This window comes from Arvicola amphibius, chromosome 14 (genome assembly GCF_903992535.2).
Source record: "Arvicola amphibius chromosome 14, mArvAmp1.2, whole genome shotgun sequence".
Classification (NCBI taxonomy): domain Eukaryota; kingdom Metazoa; phylum Chordata; class Mammalia; order Rodentia; family Cricetidae; genus Arvicola; species Arvicola amphibius.
The window spans coordinates 30,165,049-30,178,006 of NC_052060.1; the positions used below are offsets into that span (position 1 = coordinate 30,165,049).

The 12,958-nt window shown below is 46.2% G+C and overlaps 1 protein-coding gene across 2 annotated transcripts; it reads right to left on the minus strand.

Annotated features, from left to right (window-relative positions):
- Positions 1-393: 393 nt before the first annotated feature.
- Rwdd3 (RWD domain containing 3) lies at positions 394-11,897 on the minus strand. Of its 2 annotated transcripts, XM_038311326.2 has the most exons (4): positions 11,791-11,897; positions 2,972-3,459; positions 959-1,074; positions 394-861 (listed from the first exon to the last, which is right to left on the minus strand). In XM_038311326.2, exons 1-4 carry the CDS (start codon positions 11,873-11,875, stop codon positions 747-749), a joined length of 804 nt encoding a protein of 267 aa, XP_038167254.1. In that variant the 5' UTR covers positions 11,876-11,897; the 3' UTR covers positions 394-746. The 2 variants fall into 2 exon arrangements, with proteins under 2 accessions (XP_038167254.1, XP_038167255.1); XM_038311327.1 differs by lacking the exon at positions 394-861 and having other exon boundaries at positions 998-1,074; positions 3,019-3,459.
- Positions 11,898-12,958: the final 1,061 nt, after the last annotated feature.

Consider the following 12,958-nt stretch of genomic DNA (forward strand, 5'->3'; position numbering starts at 1 on the left):
AATAAGTGTATTTTATCATCATTTGAAAGATTTCACAATGAAAATCAATAGCCGTAGTTTCGTGGGGGATTTTTTGTTTTGTTTTTTCCTATCCAGCAAACCAGGTTCACTTTGTTGAACACGTTTCCCTTGTAAAACCAGAAATTGTTTTTTCAAACAGGAATTTTAATTTACACTTACTATGCAGTCTCACAGTTACTGAAAAGTAACTGGGTTCTGTAAAGACATCTTTGTTTTGTATTTAATCCAGCAGTTTATACAACTGTACCAAGAAATTGGAGCTAGATTTCTCCCAACATTCAACTTAAAACATTAGACATAATAGGCAGAGTGGGGAGGAATCAAGATTAAATGCCAAAAATGTAAACATGAGAAAGTAAACATGAAAACAAATCACTTTAAGAAATCATTTAATTACAAGAAAATTAGCCTGAAAATTGCAGACTCCTAAACAAATTGTCTATATAAGAAACAACAGCTCATTTACTGTCGCGAGATTTTATTTCTCCTCCAGATAATCCCATCTATTGAACCCAGTCTTTTCTAGCACACATTAGAATATGTGGGGTCTTTTCATGCTTAATATTCCATAAAATAGAACTCGCCATCTTCCTGAAATGAGGATGATTTCCGCTACAGAGAAACTTGAGATTGCTGTCTTATGAAACCGTCAATGAGCCCCTCCCCAAAGGTAGCGGAAATCAACAACAAAGCAGCTGCTTTACCGACGGCTCCTGCCATTCACTTCATTTTACCAGCCCGAGCACACACTCCGAGAAGAGCTGCAGAAGTCCTGCAGTCTCAAATTCCTTTTGTAACTCCTCCAGCGTTGAATACTCTTTGACTTCAAATGCCAGAAACCTGCATTATACAAGAGAGGCTCATGAATATGCGGCGGTTTGTCAGAGATAATTACCCATTCAGTTGTGTGTGCATCGGCAATAATACTAAATTATACCTTTTGTGATCCAGTTGTACTTTTGTTTCAGACAGTACACTAATCATTTTCTCTTTGCATTTCTTTCCACTTGAGTCCACATCGACTTTGGAGGTTTTCTGAAGGATCAGGTATTCCTAAAGGACAATCAGTACGGTAAGTGCAGAGCTTACGCTGAAGGAACCACATAACCCACAAGCATTTCCCTGCTTAAGGAGCCGTCTCAGGATGGGACGGTGAGAGAGTTACAGGCTGTGTTTGCACAGGTGGCGAACACTGTTCCACTGAGCAATGCCAACACGCTCGCCTGTGAGTCTGGACTGGACAGCTGCTGGAGTGGGTGATTTACCCCCTCAGCTCTTTAAAGCAGTTATTTAAGCTAGTTATTGAAGCTCTGTGCCTTAGGTAACCGACTCCACACAACCTGATATAACAAAATACCTGCATGGTGAAGCTGGGACAAATGGATAGAGTGACAGACGCAGCACTTCGGGAAATGATGGCCTTCCAGAGCACAGAACACCACACAGTAATCGCAAGCACCGTAGTCACACACCAGCCAGACTGGGGCCATCAGGCGCGCGCCACCTCCTGCCCACCTCTGAGTGCACCTGCACATTCCTGAACCTAGTACGCAACCTTACAGACGTTTTTATCAGAGAAAGCCATGTAAAATGACATTTTAGAGAAAGCCATAAAAAGTAATTTCTCTGAACTAGTGGGATTGTAGTGGTAAGAACAGACGCGTGTTAGCAACTCATGATTGCGAGAAACACCATGACACTGCATTTCCCCTAACCGGCCTGAGCCAGCCACAGACACTCAGAGCCTTAGCCGAATGTGAGCAAGGAACCCTGCACCCATTTTCATCAGCTAGGATGTTACCCGAAAGGATCGAAGTATATAGATACATACAGACTGCCTCACAATCTGTGGTTCCTTAGCTAGGCCCCACTGCAGACTACAGATTAAATCTGGCTTCTCTCTCTACCTACACCAGAACCCAGCATGGACCTGGTTAAGTAAATGTCACAGGAGGTTTGTGGAACTAACCCACCTTAGAAAAACTCAGGGCTGTTACTCTGCAGAGATTAAGGACCACAGGCTGCTCGTGATAAATCTGTTTCAAATAAAATCTTCTAAACTGTCCTGTCCCATTCCATCTGACAGTATAAGACTTACTACGTGATCTGTAGCTCCTTTAAGATCTAAAACATAATAAGAGGGTTTCCCTGTCTAGCTCCTCATAAAACAGGCTAAGGGGGCTTTGGGATGAGCGCTGGGAAGGCTGAAGATGATGGCTTTGAAAGCACCTGCTGAGACAAGTCAGGTGGAAAGAAGTTGGGGAGGAGGTGACGTGCTGAGTCTGACTGATTCCCAATACCTAAATGGCAGCGAATAGCTGCCTGTGTGTGACTCCAGCTCCAAGGGATCCTCCGCCCTCTTCTAGCTTCCTCGGGCACTGCACATACATGGTGCACAGGCCTACATGCAGGCAAGACACCCATACACATAAAAAATACAAATCAGGATTTTTAAAAACTGCCACTTTAAGTGGTGTAATATTTACAGTACAATGTTTATAATCTTACACTTATTTCAAGTTTATAGTTGTTGTAGGAACTAGATAGTCATTTTTACAAAGAACTGGAGGGGTTGGCTAGAGAGATGGCTCAGTGGTTAAGAGCACGGCTGTTCTCCAGAGGATCTGGGTTCAGTTCCCAGCAACCACATGGCAGCTCACAGCCATCTGTGACTTCAGTCCCAGGGAACCCAACACCTTCTTCTGGCCTCCATGAGCACCAGGCACACAAGTGGTGCATAGACAAACACACAGACAAAATATCCATACACATAAAATAGATAAATTAAAATTAAAGAACTGTTTAAAAACACCAAAGTACCATTTATCATGATAACAGGAAAAGCAGAAGCACCATGCTCATCCATCCCATTGTTAGAAAACACACTAAAGATAAACCATGTCTAGCAGAGACTCAGCACATGCAGATTCTATATTAAGTTTGCTGGCACCTTGATGCTGCTTCTGTGTCCTTGCAGTAGGATCAGTATTGTTTTGCCCATGAACATGAGTCTGCCTGTCAGCCTCAACTCTGCAGCCCACTTCTCCACGGTTTTGACATATTTAGTCCTTGCTCTCATGTGATCTACATGCAAAAGAATTATCCACAATCCGTCATCCACAGCCGCGCTTTCTGGCCGAGCATGCTTCTCACTGCGGCTGGCAGTCTCTGGTTGGCTGAGGACGCATCTGAGATTCTGTTGAACCCAAAGAACCAGCTCGTGAATCATAGGTTCTGACAAAAGCTTCCCGGCTTCTTCAAGTAACTTCTCCTTCACAGTAGCACACTGGGCCCTGGTCAGATGTTCGGAGCTAAGCGAGACGCCGGGCAGACACAAAGGGTAACCGGCTGGTAGATGGAACACCAGCTCTAAGGGCACATCCTCGCCCACAAGTCCTTCAGCTGTTGTGTGAATTCTAAATACAGCCCCATCTGTCTCTGGAAGACATCCAAAAATAATTATTAGCTGTACATAATTCAATCTCAATGGAATACTAATTGGCTAAAATTTCCCTTTTAAATCTCTATTTATTTCTCATGGGAAAACTCTGAGTTACTTTATGAAGAGATGCATAATACAAAGAAAACCATGGCGTACAGGTCATGTCCCCCAGCCAGAAACACATATGGACGGCACCATGCAAACCTGCTCACGATTATACTCTTTAATGATCATTTTTATTAAGTTTTCCAAAAAGTAGTTTTGGTTCATTTCCTTCTAGCCATATTTCACTGATAATCATGCAAATCGTGAATCAACTCTTGCAGGTGTTCAAGGGAGCAATAATCTGTACAGAAAATATGTAAGCCGTCCACTCGAAGTTACTTTTGGTAAGTCAGTCACATGGGGTCCTAGGTGCGGCACGGTTATGGCTGGGTGTGATCCTGAAAGTGACTGGACACACGCTTCTGACGCAAATACACTGACAGCTGTGTAACACGAAGGAGGCGAGATGAACCGAAACCGAGCGGACACATTTAGCCTCTGCTGGGCTCCCTGCGAAGGGAGGACGCACACTAGGAGAGGAGATGAAATATCCTGCTCTCTCTCAGATCTGCTCGGCTTCACCACTCTGATGTGTTCCACATCGCTTCACCCCACTTTCCACAAAGTTGATAAAATGTCAGGCTAATTCATTCTGCAGGGCAGAAGAGCCCAGATCAGAGAGTGGAGGAGAGAGCTGGGTCCAGGTATGTGGCTGTGGGGTGAGCCTGCCTCTCTGCCTTCTTCTATGTGCCCTTGTGCTCAGCAAGGAAGCAGCCAGGCCCCATATCTTCACAGCCTCGACAATGGAGCCCTGACTTCGTCCCCCATTTTAAGCACCTAACAGAACATTAAAGTCGCCATCTGATGTCAACAGCATAGACAAGCCATCGGTGCAGAGATTCCCTCAGGACCATGCACATCTGTACCAGCAGCAGGAAACTACTACTTTCAGACATCATCCAGAATCTCAGGCAGTAACCATTCCAAAGATCATCAATCTCCTCTCCTACATGTGCAATGAATATACTAAGCCTAACACCAACCCCAAACCTACCAGCACACACGCTTCTAAACCTCTCGCACTCTTCACATCTCTTTCTGCCCCTGCTGTTAGTATCGCTGCTATCATCACTGGCATGTGTGTGGGGCAGAGAACAACTCAGGGAGTCAGTTCCGTCTCAACACCTTGGAGGATTCTGGGATTGAATGTGGGATTGTCAGGCCCATGCACAGGTGCCTCTACCCACTCAACCACCTCACCAGCTCCAAGTCGCTTCTTTCTTTCATGGGGCTCATCTTTTTAAAGGCATATTTTACTGTCGAAACAGGCTCCCAAAATGTTGGTTCAGTTAATATCTTGGCTGTGTGGGACCTGCAGACAATGCAGGATCCCCGGGCTGAACAAACTCGACAGCCGTCATGCAGCCAGTCTGCGTTCTTTCTCCAGGAGGGAACGGGGGTTTTTAAAGATCTTCATTCACTCATCAGTCAACAAACATCCCTTGGGCACGTGTCCATCCCCACACACTGCTCGGAAAACAATGGGTAAGACGCAGGTCTGTCACAAAGGCTCAGTCATTGTCTCAAAACATGACACAAAGGGCAGGCACAGATCTTCCCAGACTTCTAGTCTAGACCTGCAAAGTCTTCACTTAGAGATACATGAATATAAAGCTTTTCCTTTCTTTTCATTTCTTAGGGTTTTTTGTTTGTTTTTAAGACAGGGTCTCTCTGTCACCCTGGCTAGCCTGGAGCTCACTATGTGGACCAGGCTGCCTCCCAAGTGCTGGGATTAAAGACATGCGCCACCGCACCCAGTTTTAAGCATGCACACATGTGTGTGTGTTGGGAGACAGCTCCCCATGGTCTCTCTCAGTGTCTGTGGGGCAATGATACCTTTGCTCAAACAGCCTTGGAAGCCAGAAAGGATTTCCTCTGGGTCAGAAAGCAGGCGTTTTCTGACCAGCACTATAAAGACAGCATATTCTTTTAAGACAACAGCTGAGAAAAAATAGAGCAGCTTTCATAAGACTGGAAGGGTTTGTTTTTTACTAACTATATTTACCAGATACATAGAAACATTAAATTTGTACACATTTATGTGGTGTTTATCATAGTATTTTGATACTCTTTCAGGTTTAAATCTGCTGCAGGGCTCTTAAATGCAGTGACCCTCAGCTGTGATAATGACCCACGGTGTGCAGCTATGTCCACCCACGCTCACACAACCTCATGCATGACAGTTTAAATGTAAAATGCATGCCACAGGCTCATCTGTTTGCACACCTGGTCTCCACTGGGTGGCGCTGTTCTGGAAGGTGAGCCCCTGATGGAAGACGTGGGTCGCTGCAGCACAGGTTTTGATGTTTCTAACCTGGTTCGACTTCCTGTGTAATCTCTGCTTCCTAATTTACCTAGATAGGAGAAAACAGCCTCATGCCCTAGCTGCCCCAGTGGGGAGCCCTTCCCGCTACCACGATTTCCTCACCATGCTGCACTGAGTTCTCACTAGGAACTGGAAGAAACCCTCACTCCCTGATGTTTTCTTGTGAGGCATCTGCTCAGAGTGCGCCGTGAGATATATTACTAGGAGAACGTGTGTGAACGTGCAGGGTGTGCAGCGAGCAGTACTGTCTATCGCCACTTGGGGGTGCTGTCTCCTTAGTGCTGAAGTCAGGGAAGCTGGCCCTGCCCCAGAAGCTGCAATAGCCACGGCTGAGGACCAACCAGCCTTTTACCTTGTTGTTTCTCCTTTCTATTCCTCTCTCTCTGAGAAGGAAGTGCCTTTCTTCCACACATCCCACCACCCGCACTGTCTCATTCTAATCATTACAACTTCTTGTGCATTTCCTAACCCTCCCTGCTTCTCCCTCTCACTTAGAAAATGCTCTAAAAAACAATCCAAAACACAGCAAAAGCCCAGTGTTGCAAATTCCTCCACGAGCTTCAGACCCATCTCTCTCTGCCCCTTCATCATCAATCTCCATACAATATAATTCTAACCACCAATTCCATTTTCTCAGAAACCAGCCAACCCCATGACTGCTTAACCTGATGCCATATCTTCCTGGATCACCATTCTCAAACATGACCTATGACCTCTAAAATGACATGAAGAACAGGGAGAATTTAGTAGGTCTGGGTTGCTTCAACCCTGAAGGTTCCTAAGCGAGGCCTGTCTTTAGGGCTGGTCCACGACTACCTACGGAGAGATGAGCCCGAGACTCTAGAATGTCCCCGCACAGTAAGAGAGTGTTTTGTATGCTTGGGGCTTTGGTCCCAGACCAATTGAATGATTTATGCTCTTAACCATGGAATTGTCGTCAATCTTGTTCTGAGGTTGAAGTCAGCCGTGCAAGTGTGTCTGCCTACGTGAGCCCAGACATCTATTGTCTTGGGCCACCTAACATCCCTGCTCTCTGAAGCTTCAATCTCAAACTTTACGAATCATCCTGTAAGTGCTATCATGCAGGGAAAAGTGCACCTTCCCGGGTGGCCATGCTTCTCACAGACCATCATCCAGGGCTGCTGCATCGGACAAACTTGTCCAAGTCTACCCGAGGACCACATCTGGCCGCTTGCATCTGGCCACTTGCTTGTGGATTCTTCTGTGCCTTTCTCTCCACTGATTCGCCTCTCCCCTGCTAGTATATAACAAAATGAAACTGAGTTTAACAGATTCTCTGAGTCCTGTAACTCCTTGTAGCAAATCATTGCATTCTGCCCACCAAGGCTCCCTTGAACACTGACCTTATGATGCCTATCCCACTCGGAGCTTATTATGGTATTTTCAGTTCCAAAATTACTATACTTAAACCAAATGAACTTTTTCTCTACCTTGAAGTATTCCAATTTTGCTTTTGGAGAGTAATATTGCCATCCCAAAATGGAGGGCTTAATAAACAAATTTTATAGTTATATAGGCCTTAAATCATTAAATCATTGGCTTATACCCATGGATCACCTGAGTGAAGAAGCCCTTGAGCTTGTGGCATGCTAAGTAACAGACCTAAGAATGTATGCACCCTGTTCCCCTGAACCTGTGGGTATACTCCCCTGCATGCCAAAGCGTCTTTGCAGAGATGATTAAGGATGCTGGCGTGGGGAAGCTGCCTTCAATTATTGACAAACACAGTCCTCAGTGTCCTTTAAATGGGGAGGGGGCAGATAGAGATGGAGATTTTATCAGAGAAGAAGGAAACGGATACACTGGGGCATGAAGCTCTGCTTTGGGGTTTGGTAATAGAGGAAGAGAGACTTCCGTGATGCTGCAGTGAACCCTCAGTATATAACCATGAAGCTGAGAAAGGCAGGCAATCAGACTCCCCCATGGGCTTGGACGGAGCAAAGAGCATCACTTCCAACAATTTGATTTCATCCAGGTGAAAACTAACTTTGTACTTCGGACCCTCAGGATGTCAGTGCATTAAAAACATGTTGTGTGACGCCACCCATGTGTGAGGACTGGCCGCAGCAGCCAAGGAGGCTACCGTGATACAGCTGCTCTGCTACAGAAAAAGCCAGTGTGTTCCAGCCCAGAGCAATGCACGAGGTGATGGGCAGCCCAGGGAACGGTGTGAGAGGCCGGGCAAATCTTTACCAAGCTTCCCTTTTCTTTCTGTTATTTTACAGTCCCCATCAGCACACAGAAGAGCAATAGGAGAGGAGTGCCCTGGTCCTCACTTTAGGAAACCAGGGAAGGACGCCCCTTCCTACACATTCAAAGAAAAATTGCTTTGATTCTCAACCTTGGGGAGTCGCAGTCTTCCTGGCTGATCCCCCTGGCTAGTGTCTGCCCCCAACACGTCGGAGCCTCAAACTAAGGTGGCACAAAATGGCACTGTTTGCCTAAGAAAATGCGAAGGCCTGAACAGACCCCTTTCTGACGTTAAGTATGGTGGGAGAAAAAAAATCCACAGGATCTCTTTAAAACTCATTTTCTCAACTGTTTTTGTTTCTTTTTTTTTTAATTCTCCTAACAAAAAAGAAAACTGTTCTACTGTAATGTTATCATCTGCTTTGGGGTTAAAGTTATTAACGGTTTAGCAAGAGAATGGATAAAAGGGATAATTGTACCTATGCCATTAATCCTGTCCCTGCCCCCAACTCCAGGACCGGAATTAACTCAGAAGCATATTCCCAATAAGTCTGTATCCTAAAGAGCCCATGCTTGTCCTACCAAAGACCCAAGACTATTTTTATCTAGTCTAAGCCCTCTTCAGGTTCATATCCATGTTCACTCTTTGCACCGGTCACTCTGCCTTGTAACAGTATTGATGTTAAAACTACAACCCAAACTGAAAGAGAGCTAAGCCCTACCCTTCCCAGCCCAGGCACACTTGTAATACCAGAACTGAGAGGCTGAGGCAGGAGGATCTAGACTTTGTGGTCAGAGTGTGCTACACAGGAAGGCTCTGAACTAAGACAAACAAACTTAATTTTTCCTAAAACCCCACAAAAGATGTTGTTTCTAACACACCAAAGACGGTAGATGTTCAAACTATAGAAACTGAATGAGACTCCAGCCTCCACCCTAATTCTATTTTAAAAGTTTCTCTCTACTTCCTTGCCTATAACACAAGAGAGATACGCAGTCCCGCCACACAGGTGCTGGGAAAAGCAAACAAATACATGAGGATGAACACTTCGGGATTTACTTAGCACACACAGAGAAACCATTTACACACCACAGCCAGCTCCCGTTCTCTGGGCTTGCTTGATTTCTTTCCAGTTTTCACATATCCTCAAAGACTTCGTACACAAAAGCACTCAAAAGCTTCCCACGCACTCTTCATACTTCAAGAGACCAAGATGGTCTTTGCTCTTACACCCCCCCCCCGCCCCGCCACTCACCACAGACACGCACACATAAATGCTTGTTTCATGCTTCAGTTTTTTTCATGTGGTTTAAATGTCCTTACGGAAGGAAACAAACCAACAAAAAAGAACGGGAGCTAAAGGTGGCACTGGCATCCTTTGGCAAGGAAGATGGAGGCTGTGTGGGTTTTAGAGAGGCGGGGTTCAGCCCTGACAAGCAGCAGACAACAACCCCGTCAATGTGTTACTGTAACCATTCTGTACCTCTAAGAGATTGTTACACACACTGTCTCTTCCTGAGAACTTACTCTAATGTTAATCTGAGTGGCCGGAATGTAAAAAGTCCTCAAATTCTTAACATAAATGAATCCCCACTAAACCGAACCCATTTGTTCGGGTCTTTTCCATTCAAGACCTGAAGAGCTGGCCCCTGAGGTCAGCCTGGGCCTTCCTGGAAGGTCTTACAGAGAACCGCAGGGCCTCTGCAATAGTCCTCTAATTCCACTGAAGCCGGGAGAAATTTCTACGCCACAGGCCACGAGAGAAACGATGGGGTCCAAAGTTACCCACTCAAACCCAAACTGCCACTGGCAGGGTGAGTGGAAGCCACACAGCCTGCTACACTTGGTCGCCTCTGGTAGAGCCCCTCCCTTCCCACAGCCCCCGCTCCCAGCTGTGAGCCTCAAACATCCGACTTCAATTGAGGGATTGTTCTACTCTCCACAAACCTTCTAGTAACAAAATGTCCTAAGTTGTTTCCCTGAATTCTTTTATAATTCACTTACTTATTGCTGCCAGAACACTGAATTAAATTAATTAGGAGGCATGCCTTGAAAGTCATGCTCAATTTAACAGGAGGTAAAGGGCCACGGTCCTTCTCAATATTAAGAAACCCCTCTCTTTCTCTCAGCACCTACTTTTTGGGGTCTCCTCGTTTGGGGGTTTCTCTCGGCACTTACTTTTTGGGGTTTCCTCTGACCTAGCAACAGTATTAATGGTTAACCATGAACTCATAATGCGAATACTACCATTTTTTTACGATGCCACGAGACATCACAGGTTCACTTCTCCCAGATATTTGCAAGTGGGCCACAATACAAGAACCCAAAGACACCGGTGTCTTTAAACACCCGCCTCAGGTAGACGCAATTATCAATAAAGAGAACTGTGGAGACGGAGATAGTAACCAGCTAGGGCTGTTACCAATCAGAAGAGGGTGGCAAATCCCTATGATCAATTTTTTCACAGGGGTTTTAAGGAAGGTTCAAAAAGACACAAGACTGGTCTAGGCACTAAAGAAAAAAGCAGTTCCATTTTCCCAGAAGGTTCATGGTGCCTAAACCATCACAGAGCAAGCACCATGAACGTCTGTAGACTCCCAGGGACTCAGTAACTTACCATTTGGAAACCCCAAACCCTCTTAATCATAACTATAGATTCCTTGGGTCTAGCACATTTCACACTACCTTCTAGGACGTTAACCAATGTATGGTCAGAAAGGCAATTTCAATAGTAGTTACATTATAACTGTAGAAGGATAATTCCTAATTCCTATTGTCCTCAAAACGTGCATGACATATTTGATAGCCGGCAGCAAAGAGGAAAGTGGGGATCATCAGCATAGACACACTTTCCCAAAGGGGTAAATCTGGGGGCACTGGAGGTGTCTCAGTGGTTAAGAGCACTGGCTCGTCTCCCAGAGGTCTGGGTTCAGTTCCCAGCACCCACATCATACAGCTCACAACCCTTTATAATTCCCATCTGCTGAACGCCCTCTTCCGGCCTCCTTGTACACACGGTACACATAGATACAAGCAGGCAAAACACACATACACACAGAAAAAAAATTATTTAGTGTGTGTGTGTGGAGGGAGGGTTTAATGGAAATCAAGTCAAGAATGAAGTAGTTCTCGCTATTTCTTTTTAAGTAAACAAAAAGTTTTATAGACCATAAACTGCCAGAGGTGGATGCCCTGCCTATGTAAGAAGGGAAGAACGCATCCATGAAAGCGGGCTGCGTGGTTAACGCGTCCAGCAAGAGTCTGGGATTGGCTGCCCTTTTTGAGCATCCTGGAAAACGTAAAAATAAAAAGATTTTTTTTTTAAATTAAAAACAAAACAAAATACTTAAGGCCATCAACGCTGGTGAATTCAAACATTCACCCACCCCAACAAATGTTTGCTGCCTGCCTTCCGTGTGGCTGGCACTGATCTCTGGGCCCAGACAACCAAATATAGCGTCGTACTGTCAAGGACGTAACGCACAAGTGCTTAGGGGAGGCACTGACTATTTCGGGGAGCTGGATTTCCATGAAGAGGGCAGTTCAGTTGTGGGGAGATTATTGAGGAGGCAGAGGGCGAGCCCAGGGGAGGGCCTGGCCCCTCCGCTCGCCTCCCACACTGCCCTCGGCCACGTGACTCCAGGCTCCCCGCTGTGGCCGCGGGGTGGGAGACAGGGTATTCACCTGAACAGCTCAACATCTCCCACTCATGAGGCCCGCAGAAAATCGCGGCCAGCGCCGAGAGCTCCTGCCGCACCGCCTCCGCCATAGCCGCTTCCGCCGCCGCCCGCAGCAGAGCGCGCCCGGGGCCACTAGAGGGCGCTCCGGCCTCACAGCACAGCTGGCTGCGGGTGGGTGGGGCGGGGGCTGGGAGTAGGCGTGTCTGTGGGCGGGGCGAATGACTGGGTGCCCCGCCCAGGCCCTTCTGCTCAGTAGCTCCTTGGCGCTGTTTACTACTCCAGCTTTTGTCCCTGCAGCCCACCCAGCCCACCTGCTGCTTTCCAGAGCTGAGGGAGCTCCGTAAAATCCCAAGTTCTCCAGAAGAACACCCAGGCTGTGAACCCACCATGCTTCACCTAGACTAGACTGGGGACGGAGAGAGAGTAGAAGAAACCTAAGCAAACAAGAAAGGTCAAACAAGGTGAGCCCGTGAAGGGGCTTTTGAACTTTGTGGCCGAGATCTCACAGTGAGCAAAACACAAATTCTCCACCCTCGTGTTGTTGCTGTTAGTGACCCTGACGGCAGGGAATTCCGTAAAAGACGTTGGTAATGACCTCCAGGGTGCTGACCTTGTCACTGACCCTGGAATTACAGACAAGAGTCTGGATTCCCGGACCTCTTTCCTGTCAAAGGAGCAGAACGCGGAACTGAGTCTCCTATCTGCTAAGGTCTCCCTTAGGAGTGAGACTTCAGCTACTTTGGGGTAGTCCAAGATCATAAACACTAGCTTTTCAGTAATTTGGATTGGGTTTGGTTCCATTCTGTTTGGTTTCGGTGGTTTTCGATGCAAACAACATAATGTGTCTATTACTGTTGTGACTCCTGAAGTTTAATGGTGGACCACCATCTTTGAATCTTGATCTAGACGTCAAAACACGCGCAATAACCATAAGATAACAGAATCCATAATCCAACCTGTTTCAACTTTGATTTTAGTGAACAAAATTAATTACAGGAGGTGAGTAGTTCTGTCTGTGAGTATTTGACTTGTTCTTTTTTAATTTTCAAATAGCAGTTTTAAATTCTGCATCTCCCAGAAGCCTGCTTGCTCGGGGAGGTCCCACGCCTTTTGGGTTGTATCAGAAATAGCGTTCTGTGAGTGTATCCTAGGATGTAAGTGGGTCCACAGTG